The 19,910-nt window shown below is 45.7% G+C and overlaps 1 protein-coding gene across 3 annotated transcripts in view; it reads left to right on the top strand.

Annotated features, from left to right (window-relative positions):
* The window catches only part of MYO18B (myosin XVIIIB), a 255,617-nt gene that overhangs the window by 96,964 nt on the left and 138,743 nt on the right, over positions 1–19,910 (top strand). For all 3 annotated transcript variants that reach the window (XM_038575488.1, XM_038575489.1, XM_038575490.1), the window contains exons 22-25: positions 9,640–9,705; positions 14,443–14,571; positions 16,782–16,925; positions 17,905–17,994. In XM_038575488.1, the coding sequence (XP_038431416.1) occupies positions 9,640–9,705; positions 14,443–14,571; positions 16,782–16,925; positions 17,905–17,994 (429 nt within the window). The remainder of the gene's footprint in view (positions 1–9,639; positions 9,706–14,442; positions 14,572–16,781; positions 16,926–17,904; positions 17,995–19,910) is intronic.

Below are 19,910 nucleotides of genomic sequence, written 5' to 3' on the forward strand. Positions count from 1 at the left end.
CCTACCCATGTATTTCTGCCCCAGTGTGTCTCCTTTCTCCAACTCCACCATAAACTCCTATGATTGGAACCTTGTCTTTACTCCAGTGTCAAAATATCAATACATTTTTCTGCCGAGAATGGCCCCTGGCTCATCGATGATCACAAGACTCTTTAGAATATGCAAAGCCCTGCATCCTCCTGACAGCCTTTCAAAACGAGAGCTGTTGCATACATACCTTTTACAGATACCTTTTACAGATGAGAAAATGGAAGTTCGGGGAGATGAACTGACTCCCCCAAGACCATGCAGCCAGGCATTTGTGGGTTTTGCCCTTGGACCCAAGTTTGTTGCTTCCAGGGAGGGCAGTTGAGCAAGCATGGCTCCAGAGTCAAAGAGAGCTGTGGTTGACTCCCAGTGGGGGGTGCATGAACATAAGCAAGTGATGGCAGCTCTCTGCCTCAGTCTTCTCATCTGTAAAGTGGGCACGGCATGAATGCCTCCATCCAGAGGGTGTTTTGGCGATTACATGCAGTGGTAGAGTTCACAGGCTTGACATGGGCCCTGCTGTATTATTGTAAGGGCTCAGTGTATGCGCACTGCTGTCATTAGCATGAACGTCAGTACTGTCATCAGCATCTTGCAAGGCCAGAATGATGGCAACAGCCACCATGCTCACAACCATGTTGAGACTCCACCTCCACGGGAGTGTGCCCAGGTGTGTCTGAGATCATCATCACTGGAATCTTCAGTCAATGAGTCATGAGGCAAGAAGAGTAAATAGAGTCACAATTCTCAGGTCCTTTATGGCTCCTCACTGCTGTAGGGACCAGGGCACAGGTCACCTCCTATAGACAAGGTAGCCCCTTCTACATGGCCCTCCTAACTCATTATGGGGAGGGGACATCAGACCCAACCAGTGTGGTGCAGGGAAATCCCCTTTCTTGGTGGCAGCCCAGTTTGGAAGTCATGAAACTGCCTGGGCTTGACGCCACCAGCCAGTCTGTACCAATCTCCATTTGGGGTTCCTTGTCCTCGGTCACCCCTAAACTTGGTCTGTGTTCAGAGCATCTGGAGTGGAGCCATGGAAAAGGTCTTGGGCTCTTCTGCAGTTGAACACAGCACAGAAGAGGGGTGTGGGGGTGTGTTCTGCGGGGGCAAGAGGTACAGCATATGGAATGATTCTATTCTGGAGGACTCGGCAGTCCTCTGTTGTAGCCAAGCCGAAACCACCTCCATGCACATGCCGGGGGGCCTCGGATAAATGGAAAAATACAAGTGGAATGGACTTGGCTGGGAGGTTTCTCTTCTTCTCATTCTCTTTTTATTTGCTCGCAAATTTCATTTGCTACAGCATAGAATTTTGGTAGCAACAAAAGGAAACACCAGCCTGCCTCTTATGAAAAAGCTGATAAATATTCATTTGCCAGGCAACGTGATACACCATGAATTATACATGAACACGTGCTTGGGTGGGCAAACTGTCAGCCTCTGTGTGCAAAGCAGTTAAGACCTCAGGATTTAATAAGACAAGTTTGACAGCGAGGAAAGGTCAATATTGCCACAAGACACTAGATGGCAGCAGAGAGAATGCATTGTCAGGGTGCGAAAGGGGCCTTTGATGAGGTCCCCCACGTGCCTAATACGTGGTACCTAATCAAGACTCTTTCCCAATAACGTACACGCCTTTGGTGGGCACCTGCTGGCTACTTGGTATTTCTCGAACAAAAATAGCATATGCCTTTTACTGCATATGTGCAAACTCTCATCACAAAATAGGCACGATGTGAAAAAAATTTCAGATTTTTCACCTGAAACAGACCTCAAAAGATAAAGGTTTCCCACTCTGGGAGTCATACCCATTTTACAGCAGAGGCAACTGAGGCCATCACCACCAGCCAAGGACTGGTGAAGCTGGGATTTGAACTCAGGCTCTCAGACTCTGCACAAAGGGCTTTTTTTTTTCTTAAAAAACAAACAAACAAAACTGTTGTGGCACAGTACGAGGCATAAAATATATCATGTTAACCATTTTTAAGCATACAGTTCAATGGCATTTGTCACATCCATTTTGTTGTGCAGCCAGCACCACCATCCGACTCCAGCACCTTTTTCATCTTGTAAAACTGAAACTCTACCCCCATTAGACACCACTAACTCCCTATTCTCTCCTCTCCCCCAGCCCCCGGCCACTACCATTCGACTTCCTGTCTCTATGGAGTTGGCTGCTCTAGAGACCTCATATAAGTAGAATCACACACTACTTGTCCTTTTGTGTCGCTTACTGCACTTTGCATAATTCCTCAAATTCATCCGTATCTTAGCATGTGTTAGAACCTCTTTCCTTTTAAGGATGAATAGTATTCCACTGTGTCTTTATACACAGCATTTTGCTTATCCACTGGTCAATGGACACTTGAGTTGCTTCCACCTTTTGGCTATTGTGGAAAATGATGCTGTGAACATGGGTGTAGAGATCTTTGAGATCGTGCTGTCATTTCTTTTGGGGTGTCTACCCAGATGTGGGATTGCTGGATCATGTGTAATCCTGTGTCTATGATTTTTTGAGAACATGCCGCACTATTTTCCACAGCGGCTGCACCATTTTATATTCCAGCTAACAGGGCACATGGGTTCCAGTTTCTCTGCATCCTTGCCAACATTTGTTATTTTCTGTTTTGTTTTTGTTTTTGTTTGGATAAGAACCATCCTAAGGGGTATGAAGTGGCATCCCAGTGTAGTTCTGATTTGCGCCTCCCCGATGATCAATGATGTCGAGCGTCTTTTCATGTTCACATAAGACTTTGGAATGGGAGCCCTTTGAGGATAGGCGGAGTGTCTGGTGAATTTCTGTACAGAATATACCATCCATGATGTTCATTTAAAATCTATTTTTGATTCCAGTCAGCTTTAACCAAGTGTCTGCTTTGCACCAGGTCCTATGCTAGGTGTCAGAGATACAGGGATGGACAGAACACAGTCTCACAGGGTGAGGGAAAGACTAAAACAGGACATTTCCATGCAGAGGGATGGCTTTGGGATACCCCAGGGAACACCCCTAAAGTGTTTGCAGTCAGGTTGAGGGTGGGGCATTCAGGGAAGATTCCTCAGAGGAGATGATGATTGAGTTGAGCCCTATGGGACAATTTGAAGAATTAGGTAAGAGAAAGAGTAAAGGGCAACCTATACTGTGTGTAACATATACAAAAGTCTGGTGATGAAGTTGCATGGCTAATTTAGAGTAACTGGAGCACAAAGGATGCCATGTGTCAAGAACACAGGCTGAGGATATTGTCAAGGGTCATTGTTGGTCAAACAAGAGAATCTGGGCTTTATCAGGTGGTCAGTGATGGTCAACTGAGAAGTTATTGGCAGGGGCATGGCGTAGAAACCTGGCCTTCATTACATGAAGTGGCTGAAGCAAAATCATGAAGGAAGTCCAGTCTACTCTGTCTTTCCACGGTCCTATCTAGGGAGCATTCTCCTCACCGTGGTCTCCAGCTCTTCAGGATGCCCCTATGCCTTCTAGACACTCAGGCACATGCACTTTTCTCCAAAATGACCCTGTCTCCCTCTCTGATCACCTGGCATCCCATTCCTCTCCTCCCCGAGTTATCCCATCTGGCTGAGATTATGCATTCACCTGCACTGAAGCCCCCTCAGAATGACCATAAATGGTGGAATCTCAGGCAAGTCAGGTGAGGGGCTCTTTCAGTTCACCTTGGCCATGTCCCAGATTCTGGTCTCTTCGGTCTCTCTGCTGTTCCAATAGGACTTTCCAAGTCTCCCCAGTCGACGTGAGGAAACCCTATGGCCTGCCCTTTCCTCAGACTGCCTACAGTGTCGACTGATTTTAGCCAACAAAGCCTGTCCCTGTGGACTTGATTGGAAGAGCACGATTAAGGGATGTCAGTCTGTCTTCTCGAAGGCAGCCACTCTTGTTCCATCTTAGACCCTTGTGGACACTCCCATTTTCTCTGAATTTGTCTGAACCCCTTTCTGCTGGGGAGGGGCCCCCAGGAGCCCAACAGCTGGGAGGGGAGCTGTCCACTGGACAGTGCTGAACCCTTACTCAGGGTTTCTCCATGGCCTAAGCCCTTGAGGTGTATTCACCATTCTTTTCTTGCTCACCTTACTGTCTTCCTCCATTTTGGATTTACTGCTTTAATAATTGTACACATTTTCTAGTCAGTGTTCACTCAATTGTGTGTGTGTGTGTGTGTGTGTGTGTGTGTGTTCATACCGCATTCTATATGCAGTTCTGAGTATAAGGAGTTAAATAACAGGGACATAGTCCTACCCTTATGGGTTGATTTGATTGGTGCTTCAGTGGTTAAAAGCATGTGGTTTAGAATCAGACAGATTTGTATTCAAATCCTCGTTTCTGTCATCTTTTCATTCATCCACAGCCCTTGATGTCTGATTAGCTGTATGAACACAGGCGGCATGTCATAGGGCATAACAAAGTGCCTGGCACCTAGCAGGTATGCAACAGATGGCAGTCATTGGGCCATGGTGGCCATTGGGTCATGGTGTGGATTTCAGGGAAGAGGTGCTGTGCTCACAGCAGCCAAATGGTTCCCTGGGTGAGCATTCGATTCCACAGACATGGATCTTCACACCACACTACTCGCTGAGGAGTGAGTTGGGGAAGAATTGCCCACCATGGCTCTCCATTATTCCTGGAGTCTCTTATTGCCTGTCTGGCATGTTCAGCTTAATGTGAGATGTCAGATCGCATGTTTATTGGGTGCATCCTTGTTGAACATCAGAGGGAAAACTCTCTGCAAAATTCTAGGACTCAAAGGGGCTCTATAAGTAGAGGCATGAGCTGGGCTTCTTCCAGGTGCATTCAAGGACTCATAATTTGAGCCTGGAAGGGTGGGGATGAAGAATGTGTCATCACTTGAAAGTGCCTAACAGGGCCTGATAACCTCTGAACCTCCACCAGTTGTTAGTATTTACTGAAATGTAGCATGCACCAGGCCAGAGAGTGAGGACTCTGGGCATTATGATAGCTGCTTGGCAGTCTGTATTAGGTCCCACATTTAAGCCCACGAAGGATTTCTACTGACTGAATTTCTATTTGTTTCCTTGAGAGTGTAGGTCACCACTTTCCAGTTTCTTTGTATGTCTCATATTGGGTTCTTTTGTGTTTTTTTTTTTTTTTGTGGCTGAAAACTGGACATTTTAGATATTACATAATAGCATCTCCAGATTCTGATCTTTTCCCAATTATTTAGTGATGTATGTGGACTAGAGTCTGTCTCCCCCACACTATAAGGTTATTGATGTCTCCAGTTGGGTTTTTCATTCCTGTTTTTATTACAAATCCTGGATTCTCAGGGGCTGCCCCTTTGTCAGCATAGCTTAGCGGTCAGTACAGGCTGTAATCAAACACCGGGAATCTGCAAGCCGTTACCTGATTCAAATGGAGTTATGTGTGGGAAATGTAGTCAATGTTCAGACACTTACAGTTGTGCCACAGCTTTTACTCTTTGGCCCTTTCCCAGATTTTCTGCCTTTGTACGTGGCCTTATGTTTAAATAGGGACGTGTAGTTAGCTAAAGGCTCTGTCAGCCTCTGCCTGCATGTAACTCTGAGTCATGTGTGCAGCCCTCCAGGTTGTCAGGAATATATGGGGGCTTGACAAGGCCCCTACATGCGTGTCCATTCCTTATATCCCTTCATCACATTTCCGGCTTGTCAATGTTCATTGCTTGCCCCAATAAGATAACAATCTTTTAAAAAATATTTTATTTTTTTTATTCATGAGAAACACACACAGAGAGGCAGAGACATAGGCAGAGGGAGAAACAGGCTCCCTGAGGGGAGTCTGATGCGATACTCGATCCCAGGACCCTGGGATCATGACCTGAGCCAAAGGCAGATGCTCAACCTCTGAGTCACCCAGGCATCCCTCCAGATAACAATCTTAGGCTAGGTGTGCTAATGACGTTCTCCATTGCTTTGCTGCCAAGATCACTACGATTTCTGACAATGATCCTGGGGATGGGATATTCCTATACTTTACTTCATGTGTGAGCCCCTTCTGGCAGCAAAGCTGCTGGTTTTTATGACTTCCTTCTCCCCTATAGGATTACTGCAGTGCAGGGCTTGGTCAGGACTGGAACAGCCCTGGTCAAGATTGCTGCAATCTCTCACTGTTCTTACCTGAGATTCAATAGCTTCTTTTGAACAAATGCTTTTCCATTTATGTATCCCCTTGTTCAATTTCCAGAGTATTGAACTTGTTGCTTTCAAAAATTGTATCCGTTTTTACCACTGTTTTTGGAGGGGCAGAGGATTTATCAAGCTCCTTCCATCACCTTTCTGTAAGTCTCACTCCTGTGTGCTACCTTTGTGACCTCATTAAAGCTCCACTCTATCCTTGGAGGACAGACATGATTACCCCACATAGTAGAGTAGGACATGGAGGATCAGAGGACAGAGAGGAGGTATGGCTTGCTCGGGGTCACACAGCCAGTGAGTAGTGGAGCTGGACAGGACCCCAGCATCAGAGGGCAGAGAAAAAATTCAAGAATCTGATTCCATAGGGTTGTATCTCCACCCACGATTTCCTAGCACATGATTTTTAACAGGCCATTTCATTATGCTAGAATTCACTTTCTTTGTCTGTAAAACAGGCATCAAACAGCGTGCCTGGGTGACTTAGTCAGTTAAGCATCTGCCTTTGGCTCAGGTCATGATCCCAGGGTCCTGGGATAGAGCCTGCATTGGGCTCCCTGCATAGCGGGGGGTCTGCTTCTTCCTCTCCCTCTGCTCCTCTTTCTGCTTGTGCTCTCTTTCTCAGAAAATAGATAAAAATCTTTAAAAAGAAATAAATAAAACTGGCACCAAGTAGTATCTGTTGAAGAGGTTTGAAAATAAAATGAGTAATGTATAGAGCACTGAGAGTCATGCTCAAGTTCAAAGCACAAGAGCAAACTGTTTCCTTGAAGTAAAATGGCCAACATTGTACTCAGCATTCTATGTGAGGAGGGTAAACCTCAAGTATCTGGACAATTAGGGTGGAATAGCTGATTCCATAAAGATGTGGCACAAGGAAGACATTTATTACAGCAATCTGAATTCTTGCCCTATTTTCCACCAACAATCTGTTGGACAGTGATTGACCTTGTATAGAAACAAATCAGATCACTGGTAATTGACCTAAGCAAGTACCAATTTCATATGGTTCAATCTAAGAGTAATATTCATTATGATAACAATAAGAGCAATCAAGTGCAACATCGCTTACCTTTACGTAGATTCTCAGTTCATCATCCCAACACCCATATGGTCTATGTGGGACACATTAGTACCATTTTGCAGGTGAGGAAAATGAGGACAAGGAGCATGATTCAATGCCTGCAGCCACTCATTTGCTCCATCTTTTGGATAAGCTTTCTTACCTATAAAATGAGATGAACAGGACAGAATGTGTCTTCATTAGGCCTGATCTTCTTGGCCACATGGACATCTACAGGGCTCTAAGAAAGGAGATGGGGACGAATCTGAATATCGGGTATTTGAGGGTGTACCCACAAAAAGGAGGCTCAGTTTATGTTCTGTAGCACCTCTACCAAGTTTTGACCAAGACAGAACTGGTAAGACTCACTCAAGGACTTTAGCACAACTAACTTCTCATGTCAATTGAGCACTTGCTACATGCCAGGTTCGGCATGGAGCCTTCTGCAAGAACAACCACAGAATCTTCTGGAATAGATGCTATTATTTCTTCTAAAATAATATTTCTGAAGAGGAGCCCAGAGCTCAGGGTAAAGCGCTTGTCCAAGGCCACACAGTTCATGAGTGATAAAACCAGGTAGGATCTCAGCCCAGGTGGATCTACCTCCTCCAGATCTTGATTCCCCCCACCGCTACTCTGAGTGTTAACACCATGATTGACTTAGAAAAATTCCACTGGCTGTAGGTTTTATTTATTTTTCATCCATTTTTGGTCAAATTTCATTTTGTTTTGCTCTTGTGCAGAGAAAAAGATGTTGTGTTTTGAAGATATTGGCTTTTATGCATTCTGCAGCCTACAGCTCCTTGGGAACATTTTTGGCTAAAATGTAATGAGTAAAACCACTGAATTTTGTGGAAGGGCATTATGGAATGTTCTTCGAGGAGGTCAGAGGAGGAAAATTGCTCCTAGACGATAGTCTTGGACCAGATTTTAATAAGCTTTTTTTTTTTTTAAAGCATCTTAGGAAATTTTCTATAATGCTGATGACCCATGGAACTGAAACTCATCTAGTAAATTACACCAGGCCCATAATACCTTTTGTTTCTTGAGTGTGGCAATTATTTTTCTGACAATTTATTCTGAAAATAGACTGTGATTTTCAGTGAATGGAAGGTCCATGAGGGGTGGTGTGGAGGTAGAGTGGGGGCGGAATTGCAGGCACAAAGGAACCAGGTGTGACCTGTATTTTCCTGAGGGTACATATCTCCAGCAGGGCTATTTCAGAGCCTGCATACCTTGATGACAAAGGAAAATCCCACGACATGGCTGTGATTTGGCCAAGGCTGCATTCAGAAAATGTCTTTGAGTGAATTTATGTCTCCTGCATGGGTCTGTCCTTCTCCTTCCACCACCCCTACACCATTTCCACCTCTGTTAGATCACTTGTTTATTTGTTTGCACAGTCGTTGTACTTATTGTGCTTCTACTGTGTGCCTAGAACAGTACCAGGTGGAGTGGAGGAAATAAGAGAAGAAGCAAACAGAGGCTCCCCCTCCATCCTCTGGGTCGGGCACACATGGTTAACAGCCATGCCATTTATTCAGGAAATATTTGTGAAGGCCAGATTGTTTCTGGCAAGTACAATGGGGAAAGGACAGAATGCCGGCCATGCTGTCACAGCACACTTCATCAACACAGCAGGTGAAGTTCCTAGTGGTCTAGGGTCCTCTGGAGCCATCCTGGGCACTGGAAATGGTTAAATCATAGGTGTTGCAATGTGGCCGGACAGATTTCAATTCTAATTTGGCTCTGTCGTCTGGCTCTGTGTGATTTATAGCTTTGGAGAAATGCCTTCATTTCTTGTTGTTGTTTCTTAAAAAATTGTGGTGAAATATACATAACATAAAATTTATCACTATTTTTTTAAAAATGTTTTACTTGTTTGAGAGACAGAGAGTGTGTAAGTGTGAGAGAGTGTGAGCAAAGGTAGGGGCAGGGGGAGAGGGAGAAGCAGACTCCCCTCTGAGTAGTAGGGAGCCTGAGGCGGGGCTCAATCCCAGAACCCTGGGATCATGGCCTGAGCCGAAGGCAGATGCTTAACCAACTGAGCCACTCAGGCATCTTTCTATGTTTAATTTTTAAAGGAACTGCCATACTGTTTTCCATAACAGACACATCCTTCACTTACTTCTACATCTCTGTTTTTTTTTCTCTATATATAAATGGGCATAATGTGTGAGTACCCAACCTTGCCATGGAGATGCAAGGAGATGGTGTCTGTGAGGGTCCCAACATAGTGGATGGCACACAATAGGTGTCAGTACATGCTCATCTTTTACACTTGCCTGGGTGAGGTGGGCCTCTCATCCTGTCTTTCCTGAGGTATTAGCCAGCCAGCCAGCTGGCCTGATGTCCCATGGTGGGGTCTGTCTCATTTTATCTCTCTTTAACTTTCTTCTTCTCCCCAGGCTGTGGAGGAGCTCCTGCAGACCCTGGACCTGGAGAAGAAGGCAGTCGTCGTTGGGCACAGCCAAGTGAGTAGAGCTGCTTTCTGAGGTCACTCCATTCATCCCATTACAGATCTAGATGAGCCCCAATTCTTGTCCTACTTCATTGTCTGCTAACTCTGTGGGAATCCTTTTCAGGAAACTGAAGGCAGGGCTGGCGATTTTCTGCCATGCCTATCTTACAAGGCCAGGAAGATAACATGGTATAATATGGGAAGAAAGAACATTGGGAAATATCATTTATTAGAGGTTAGTTACACCCCCAGGGACCTCAGTGGTCTGGAAGAGTTAACACCCTGCACATCACTGTGACTTTCTAAATCTCAGGAAGAGCTGCCATAAAATGCAAGAAGAAACGCTCATCTTCACTCAGAGCTTGTAACTTTTACTTTGAAACCAAGAGTAACCCAACTATAGTCCTTGCTGATTAGCAGCAAAGTGAAAAGTAAGGCTCCATGAGAAGGCACATGATTTTAATGTTGAAAGGAATAGCTTTTCCCAAACTAATGTTAAGCCAAAAGCCTTTCCATAATGTTTCAACATTTAGGGAAGAATTTCATGGAGTCTGATATATCCGTATATCCACTCAGTTTTCAAGAAGGAAAATATATTCAGAGCTTCCCAAATTCCCAAACTCTTTGACTATGGGACTCCCATCCTTTTGTCTTTGTGGAAGAACCCTTACCATCTCCCAGAACCAGTGTTCCATGGGTTCTAGTTTGGGAAGTGGGGTATGGAGATTATAAACTCAAGCATCATGTGGTAGGTGAGAGGTGGGGGTGGGGGACAAAGTTCAGAAATAGAAACTGGAGAGAATAAACCAAAGGAAAAATTGCTCCATCCACTTCTCCACTCATCTCCTGATTGAGTAACATCAACCCGCAAACCTTTGTTGACCACCTTCCACTTCCATGTGCCATGCAAGGTACTGGGGGAAGGGCCCTGGTCTCCAGAAGCCCACCATGGTGGCATCACTGGCTATTGGTCATTCATGGAACCCTGAGTACCCTGTCCCACCTGCTTTCTTGGAGAGCTCATAGTCTTTCATATAGTCATTGCCCCAAAGACACCCAAGCCTCTCCCCACAGGCCTCCTACAAAAATGTGTGGTGAAAGCTGTAGTCTACTGTGGTTTCAACCTGATTTATCCCGCTAGGAGTTAGCAGCGATTGGACTTTTGCAAGCCTTTCCAAGGAACGAACCTGTCGGTCCTTGGTGTCCGCCCCCCCCAACCTCCCCACCCACCCCCATGGCCAGGTGCCAAGCTGGACATTTCACATATTATTCCTCTTTTCCCTTGAAATTTCCTGTGAGATAACTAGTAAACTCCTTCCTTTTAATTTTAATTTTTATTTATTTATCCATAAGAGACACACACACACACACAGAGGCAGGGACATAGGTAGAGGGAGAAGCAGGCTCCCCATGGGGAGCCGGAGTTGGGACTCGATCCCAAGACCTTGGGATCATGACCTGAACCAAAGACAGATACTCAATCACTGAGCTGCCCAGGTGCCTGGGAAATCCCTTCTTTATTGGTGAGGGAGCTATACCTTTTAAAGGCCTTATGGTAGCTAGGGAGGACAGTTAAAGCTCCCATGGAAACCCATATCACCCTGAATCCCAGGGTCTTCTCAATATACTGTAGGGTCTGCTATTTATTAGTGGAAATATATCTGGGTCTTTATGGCCTGAAATCAGAGCACTTGTTCCTTTGCTCTAAAAACGTCATCCTTGCGGACCAGCAATTCTCAAAATAGGGTCACTGGGCCAGTGGTGGCTGCAGCATCCCCTGAGAGCTTGCTAGAAACATCAACTCTCAGAGGCCCCCACCTGAGACATAGTGAATCTGAAACTCTGTGGGTTTGGATTCAGAAGGGTGGGTTGTGACAAGCCCTCTAGGGGATTCCAGCACATGTTCAAGTTTGAGAACCACTGGTCTGGATAATTACTCCGTTTTTTTCATGAATATAAAAATCAGTCTCTATCATCCCTGCGGCTATTGTAGAGCATGGGAGAAAACAGGAGAAGTCTTTACACACATTTTCACATGGTGAGGGCAAGAAATCTAGAAGAAGCCAAAACGTCCCAATAAAGAAAATCATTGTTCTTGAGAAAACCATTAAGAAACAGTCGAGAGCAAATTACAGTAATGCATCCTTTGGAAACCAGACTAGCCTGTGACCCTTCAGCGCAGGTGTAAGTCTTAGGTGTGGCAGGATTGGACACTTCCTAGGTGGGAAGGTCATGAAGCAGAGGAACCAGTCAGACCTGGTCCCTACCCCAGCTCAGCCACTCCCCAACTGTGTGAATCATAAGTGATTTAGCCTCTCTGGGGCTCTCTTCCAACATCTGTAAAATGGAGCCACTGTTTCTTATCCCACAAGTTGGCTATGGGAATCAGCCAGTTGTCATTTACTTGTTGAATGCATTTGTCAGGGGGGCGAGACGTTTATCAAAGAGGCTAACATTGTAATGTTTAAAGAATGAATCTCCTCTAATCTGGAAAATGACTAAGACAGGACCTAATTCCTTAGCAGTCCCAGATATGGGAGCTCTTGTCATATCAGATTTTTTTAGACCTTGGCCTTCAGCATTTTTAGAGGAAAACAGTTTGCATTAGCAGTAGCCCCAGTAGATTCCTTAAATGTGGGGCTGTTGGGATGTTACACTCTGCTTGGGTCCGATAAGCCATTGGACCCACAAAAGCAAATAATTTAGACGTTTCTTTGTGATTCTCAGCCCCTGGTGCCTTATCAAGGCCTGTGCTGAGGGCCATGACATTTATGAAAAAGGTGGTATCCCACATGCAGTTGGCCTTCTGGCTGGCAAGATGCTCTTTAGAAGGAAAAAAAATCAAGATAAGATTCTGCACAGCCGGTGACTTATTCCCGTTCTGCGTATGGTCGTTTCCAATTATCTTTTTAATGAAAGCTTCATACTTAATCAATAGTGGTTTTGGCAGCACCCGCCGCCTTTTGTAATATACGAACTAGAGCTGTCATCATTTTGATCATTGATTTTTTTTTTTATAGCGGCTTTTGGGACTCGCTAGCTTGTGAAATTAATACAGTCATTATTGAGGCAATCTGATAGGTAATGAGTCAATCGTGTCTTTATTTCAATGAGGCTAATTGTCTTGGTGGCTCTGGTGGATATGAAGTGTTCTGTAAGGCCAGGGAAGGTTGCAAAACAGAGTTCGCGCGGATTGGACGTGCAAATTCTCATTTTCCCGTGGGGGGAGGGTTCGCTGTGGGATAGGTAGAGTGGTCTCCATTACAGCAAATAGGTTTAGGGGAATGGCCAATCGATGGAGACCCTTTGTTCCACCTGGAATCAAATTGCAATTCAACCCCAAGCTTCAGACGTTTATATCATAGCGAAGGAGGAAATGAAGCTTCATGTTGACAATGAGGATGGGGTACTGGAGGTGAACTTGGCTTTGCAGCTCACCAGCTATGTGAACTGGAGTCAATTACATAATCTCCCCAGGCCAATAGATTCCTCATAAGGTTGTTTTTTTTTATTATTATTAAAATGGGACATAGGAGAAAGAGCTTTGAAAAACCTAGATGCCATGCAAATGTTAATTGCATTCAGTGGTAACTGTAGTCTGGAGTTAGGCAGAGGGAAATAGGCCTGCTGTTGCCACTTGCTAGTGGAGGGTTGTGGGGGGAATGCCATTTTTAGCTTTAATGTCTCCTTCCATAAAGTGGGGGGATCACAATAACCGCCATATAGGATTGTGCGTGTGAAGTACTTTCCCTGCATGTATCAAGTGGTTGGTTCTGATCCATAACATTGGTTGATAATGCGCCCCATTGCTTGATAATATCGCTGATTAACATATTATCACTGATTAATCCAGTGCCCCTGGAGAAATTGAACATCTTTGGGGGTGATAAGCCACATCTGGCAAAGAAATACATCAGGCTGGTTACAGAAATGAGCAGCAGCTGGGCATCTGAAAAGTGACCCCTTCGCCTGTCACTGACTCAAGTCCCCGGCCATTAGGGCATCTTTCCTTTGCCTCTAGTGGGGTGACACAGATTATGGCTACCTTAGCACACTGGCCAGATCAGGTCCGGCCCCAAAGCATCAGGTTCTCAGAAAATCCCTCTGCATGTCCTGCAGTCTATGGAAGGCGGCCCTGCAGGGTGCCGAGGAGGCATTGATCACTCTGCTGCAGAGGGACCTCCATCCATTATTGATGAGCAGAGGCCTGGAAACTATGGACTGCAAGCTGTTTTTCTGTTAGCTACCTGAGCACCTCATGTAGATGGCACCAGCCTGGCCCCCTCCTCTCTTAGCCCAGGAGGGCTGCCCTCAGCTCCTCAACATCCTCTGCCCCTCCTTTTAAAGTAGGACCAAGTATTTCGAGGGCACTGTTTCTTTCAGACAGTTGGCAGCTCTTCCCAGAAAGAATGCACATTTCCAGGCCTGACACTAAACCCAGGGATTTCATCAGCTTTCCTGGGGTGAAGCCTGGGATTGTGTGTTTCCCACACTCTCCAGGCAGTCCTGGTGCACAGAGACATTTAGGCCAAGTCTCCTAGCTGTGGTGTTCAAGCAAACATGTGCCTGGGTCCCTTGAGGATCATGTTAAAATGTCGCTCTGGTTCATCAGGTCTGGGGTGGGGTCCCAGATTCTGCATTTCTAACAGGCTCCTCAGTGGTGACAATGCTGCTCATGGGGCCGTGCTCTGAGCATCCAGAAGCTAGAAGAAGGGAAAGAGGAGTCACCTGCCACCTTCTCTCCTTCCAGGTTTTCCTCAAGGCAGGCGTGGTCTCTAGGCTTGAGAGGCAGCGGGAGAAGCTGGCGTCTCACAGGATCCTTTTATTCCAGGCGGCTTGTAAGGGCTTTCTGTCTCGGCAGGAATTCAAAAAGCTGAAGGTATGGTGGCTAGCGTGCCTCGTCATCCCTGCAGAGGTGTGAGATCCGGGCAAAGCAGCATCCGAGCTGATCTGGGGGCTGCGATCTCACGCTTCTCACACTTGCGCTGGTGCATGAAACCCTAAAGGATATTACTAACATGCACTTGCAGATCCAGTGGGTCTGGGGTGAGCACAGGGCTCTGCAGGTCTCCCATGATGGTGCCAGCGCTGCTGGTCCACAGGCTTACCCTGAATGGCAGGACTTTAAAGTGACACTTTGTAAGATGTTGTGATTGTCTCTAGGACATTGACGTCAAATTATCAATGATGTCAGACTTGATCTGGATATCATGAGGCGGTCCAAGCCCTGCTTGGTTTGTTATGGCCTCCACTTGTTCCATCTCTAGAGAACTTGGCTTTCATGGGTCAGTGGGCAGGGCATGACAGGACCGGGCCACCGAGGCTTAGGGGACCCAAGTTCAGAGTTCAGAGTCCGCAATCCTGAGCCACCCTGGGCTACTATCCTCTGAGACCTTTGGAGACTGAACTTCCCTGTTGCTTGAGCAATGGAAAAAAAAAAGGCAGCACAGCTTTGACAAATAAGAACTATGCTTGAATCTCACTTCCACCACTTAGTAGCTGGGTCAAGGTGAAATGGGGTCGTGTGCACTTAGCATGGTACGTGCCGTAGAGCAGCTACTCGATAAATGCTAGTTGCTATTACCTTAGTATCCTCATTACTAAGTACTACTAGCACGCAGTCTCATTACATGCACCTCCAGTTTATGTGAATCTGTAAATTCAAGTATACTTACTTGGCAAATGCAAGAACATTAATAATTGAAATATTGTGGGCGAACCCACTGACCCACTGCTCTCCAGTAGCTTATGCCCTTGGAATTATTTAGAATAGAGGTTAATTAAGACCCGAGATTCTTCCTGCACCCAGGCTGCAGGGGTGCAAATCCCAACCCCATAGCTGGGCAGCTGTATGGTGCTGAGCACCTGAGCGTGCCTCTCTGTGCCTCAGCTTCCCCATCTGTAAAATGGACATGACAGTAACGCCTCCATTCCCGGGGCTGTGGTGTGAACTGAGCTAAGTCTGTGAGGTGCTCAGCATGCTGCCTGGCCTGTAGGGAGAGCCGTACCGCTGTGCAAGCATTGGCTCTCATGATGGTGATGATGGGGACGGATCTTCTGGCTTGGTAGGCGACATGGTTCCCACCTGAGACATGAATGAATGTGGCCGGTGGACTTCCAAGGGTGGTCCCCAGGCCAACAGTATCCATGCCAACCTGGCATCTGTTAGCCATGCACATTCTCGGGCCCCACTCAGACTTACTGAATCAGACCCTCTGGGGGCAGAGCCCAGCATCTGTGTTTTAACAAGCTCTTCTGGCGCTTGTGAGGCACACTCGGGTTTGAGAAGCCTGGGATTTGTGTTTAAATTCACTTAAAGTGATACCTAGCCCCTAAATATCACCATGAGACATAATTATGGCCATTGTGTCTTGTGGGCAATTGCAGGGATATTCAATGATTTGCCTTTCATGGTGGCTTCTGAATCTAAGCCCCATACAAGGTGTTGCTGTATAATATTTTGGACTCCTCTTCCTCTTCTTCTTAGGTCATGCAAAATTATATTGTGGCATAACATCCAATGCCCAGAGCCCAACTTGATGAGAAGAGGCTTTCAAAACAATTTTTTAAAATTTAACAACATTTTTATTTACTTTTTCTTTTTTTAATTTATTTTTAATTTATTTTTTGTGTATTTTTTATCGGAGTTTGATTTGCCAACATATAGTATAACACCCAGTGCTCATCCTGTCAAGTGCCCCCCTCTGTGTCCGTCACCCAGTCACCCCATCCACCCACCCAACTCTCCTTCCACTACCCCTTGTTCGTTTCCCAGAGTTAGGAGTCTTTCATATTTACTTTTGCTGAATAGAGTCGACACCCGGTGTTACGTTAGTTTCAGGCGTACAACATGGTGATTCAAGTCTATATGTTGTGCTCGGCTCACAGGCACAGCTACCAGCTGTCACTATGCAGCGCTATTATGGCACCATTGAAAAGAACCTCTTAAAATTTTTAAGTTACCCAATCTCTTCCATTAGCCATGAGCCCACTTTTTCCATCCCTTTTGCCATCCCCTTGCTCTCTTTCCTTCACTTTCCCTGGGTTGGGAAGGGCTCCCCTCAAGTTTCTGACCTCTTCTCCCTGCAGATTCACCGACTGGCCTCACAGTGCATCCAGAAGAATGTGGCTGTGTTCCTGGCGGTCAAGGACTGGTCATGGTGGCAGCTGCTCGGTTCCCTCCGGCCGCTGCTGAGCTCCACTATTGGAGACGAGCAGCTCCATGCCAAGGAGGTCAGTCCACGTGGCAGGCAGGGCGCCGGGTGGCCGCTCCTTCTTTGCACCCTCATGTTAGTGCTTGCGTCCGGACCCAGTGTCTCCACCCTGCAGATTCTTGATTTAGAAATGCTCTGCCCATCAGCCCTCACTGCCCTTTTCCAGATATCCCTTGGCTTCCATCAATGCAGACATAGACCACCCTCTGTCCCATGTCTGGCTACACTGTAGACTTGTTGGTGTTAGATACCCCATTACCACCCAGCGGCACATGGACACCTACTATCCATCCCAGAGAAACTTGGTGGTGGGATCCTTGAGTCCTTGATCTCTTTGCCTCTTGGAGAACACTCCTCTTGCTGTCTCTTCTACCCTGGTAGCGCCCGCCTTCTACAGTACCCACGTCGATTGCTTTCTGGTTTATCTTTGCTGTTGTTTATTCTTGCAGAATTAGTCAATTCACCCATGCATGCAGACTTTCTTTCTCTCATACACAAAAGATAGCATACTGTTCATATGCTTCTGCCGCTGGCATATTACACTTAGCAATATATTTTGGGAGTCATGCCATGTCCCATTTCGCAGAGGTCTCCCTGGTTCTCTCTCCACGACAGCCTAGGACCCTTTTCTGTGTACATTCCATAGTTCACCCCAACAGTCTTCTGTGGGTGCACATCGAGGCAGCTCCTGATGGCAGTACTGCAAACATAACGCTGAGCCATTGACAGAAGAGCGGTCTCAGAGAGGGTGAAGGGCCCAGGGCACCATCTCACTCAGGCATTCCCAGTCCCAGGTTAAACAATGGACTCATTCTGAGGATTTGCATTCAGCCCCTAGACTGGGAGGTTGAGATTCAGAAATGGGGAATGAGCTGAGCATCTGGACATCATCAGTTGGGTTGACAGAACCACTACTCCATTCCCCAGCTGCTCTTAACCCGTGTGGGACCTCTGCCTCTGCTCCAGGATGGTTTCTGTTAAAGTGTTTGTTTTTGTAGGAGGAGCTTACGATGCTGAGACAGAAGCTAGAAAAATCGGAAAAGTCCCGGAATGAACTCCGGCAGAATGCAGACCTGCTAGAGAGCAAGGTACTGCATCCCTCCTGTGTGGGGTCCCTGGGTGGGACGAGGTTGACCAGGGAGGTGATGATGTGCCCGGCACTGTGCTAAGTACTTTACAAGCCTCCTCAAAATAGCCCTGGGTGTGTGTGTGGGGGGGTGGGGGTGGCATGCAGACCTTGTCCCCATTTTGCAAAGGAGGAGACTGAAGTTCTGGGAAATTACATCTCTTCCTAAGGTCACACACCTAGCATGTGTAGCACTGAGATGCAAACTCGTATCACCTGACTCCAAGGGGAAGAATTTCTCACGTAAGTCATGAAAGCACAAATCACAAGGGAAAAATTGACAAATTTGACTCTATGAGAGTAATCAACTTCTGTTTATCAAAGCGTAAGATGAAGACACACCGCATACTAGGCCATGAAATTTGCAATACATATAACTGGCAAAGAGTATGTGGACATGTAAAGAACTTTCTTGAATCAATTGGAAAAAGAAAAAGCACTCCAGTAGGGGAAAAAATGGGCAAAAAGAGGAATCGGCAGGTCCCAAGAGGGGAACTCTTGTGTCAAGAGTTCAAACATCCTGGAATTCAAATGGCCAGTAGTCTCATGAAAAGATGCTTAAGGTAAGTAAGCAATCAGGAAATGCAAATTAACACCACAATAGGTACCATTTCTCACCTCAAATTGGCAAAATCCAAGGCTGAGTTGCCATGTGTTGGCAAGGATGTATAGCAGCAGGAATTCATATGCTGCTGTGGGAGTGTAAATTGATCTCTTCACTCTTGAACAACCCAACTTTGTCTCTGAACAAGATGATCCTGTCCATACACCATGCTCCAGCAATTCCATTTTGTGTGTATATGCAAGAGAATCTCTCTCATTTATATAAGAAGAGACACGAAGAAGTATATAGGAGTGGCTTTGTCATGCTGAAGAAATGTAAACACCCAAATGGGAGTCTATCAATAAGAAAATGAACACATTTTGTTAGGTGAAAAATTGAGTTGCCAAAAGTAAAAATGAATAAAGAGGCAGAAAACTATGGTCCACGGGCTGAACCCAGTTGACTACATTTTTGTTTTTGTTTTTGTTTTTGTGAAGAAAGTTTTATTGGCACACAGCCACACCCATTCATTTGTGTGCAGTCTCTGGTGGCTTTCATGCCACAATGACAGAGCTGAGAAGTCGTGACAGAGAATCTATGATCTACAAAGACTAAACATATTTACTATCTGGCTCTTTATAGAAAAAATTTCCTGACCCTTCCACAAAAGGTACATGGATCTACATGGATTGCCCTTGAAAACATAGCACTGAAGACAAATGATTTAGGTTATGAAAGAATACTTAAAATATGATATCAGATGTATTAATTTTTTAAATATGCAGAATAATACTGTATATTGAGTGGGGACATTTGCCTTATGGTGTGAAGCTATTTAATGGAAATAATAGCACCAAATTCAGAGTGGTGGTCACCTCTCAGGGGTGGAAAGGGACATGTAATTGGAGATTACGTTGTGGGGTGAGGGTATGACCATTTGCTCACGTCCTCTATCCTTAGTGGGGTGTTGAGTTCACGGACTGAGGATAAGGATGGGAGCCAGACGGTCCCTGCCCCCAAGGGGACTACAGAAAATTCCAGATTCCTAAACAGATCCATATAATATATATGTGGGTCACGGTCAAAGAGCCGTGGATAGATCAAGGAAGAGTTGTTCATGGAAACTTGCTGTTCTGCTTAGTTTTTCAGAGCCTGGACTCAAGTAAGTCGCGTGCATAGGGCATGAAATTTAAAGGGGTGCCAAAAACTCAGCAAGATAAATCATATTTCAGTGCAGTATCTTTTAAAATGTAAATTAATGCAAAAAAAATCCATGATGAGCCAAATACCAAAATTTCAAATAAACACAGGACTGGTGGGCCGGGATTAAGGTG

Source organism: Canis lupus, chromosome 26 (genome assembly GCF_011100685.1).
Source record: "Canis lupus familiaris isolate Mischka breed German Shepherd chromosome 26, alternate assembly UU_Cfam_GSD_1.0, whole genome shotgun sequence".
NCBI classification, from domain to species: domain Eukaryota; kingdom Metazoa; phylum Chordata; class Mammalia; order Carnivora; family Canidae; genus Canis; species Canis lupus.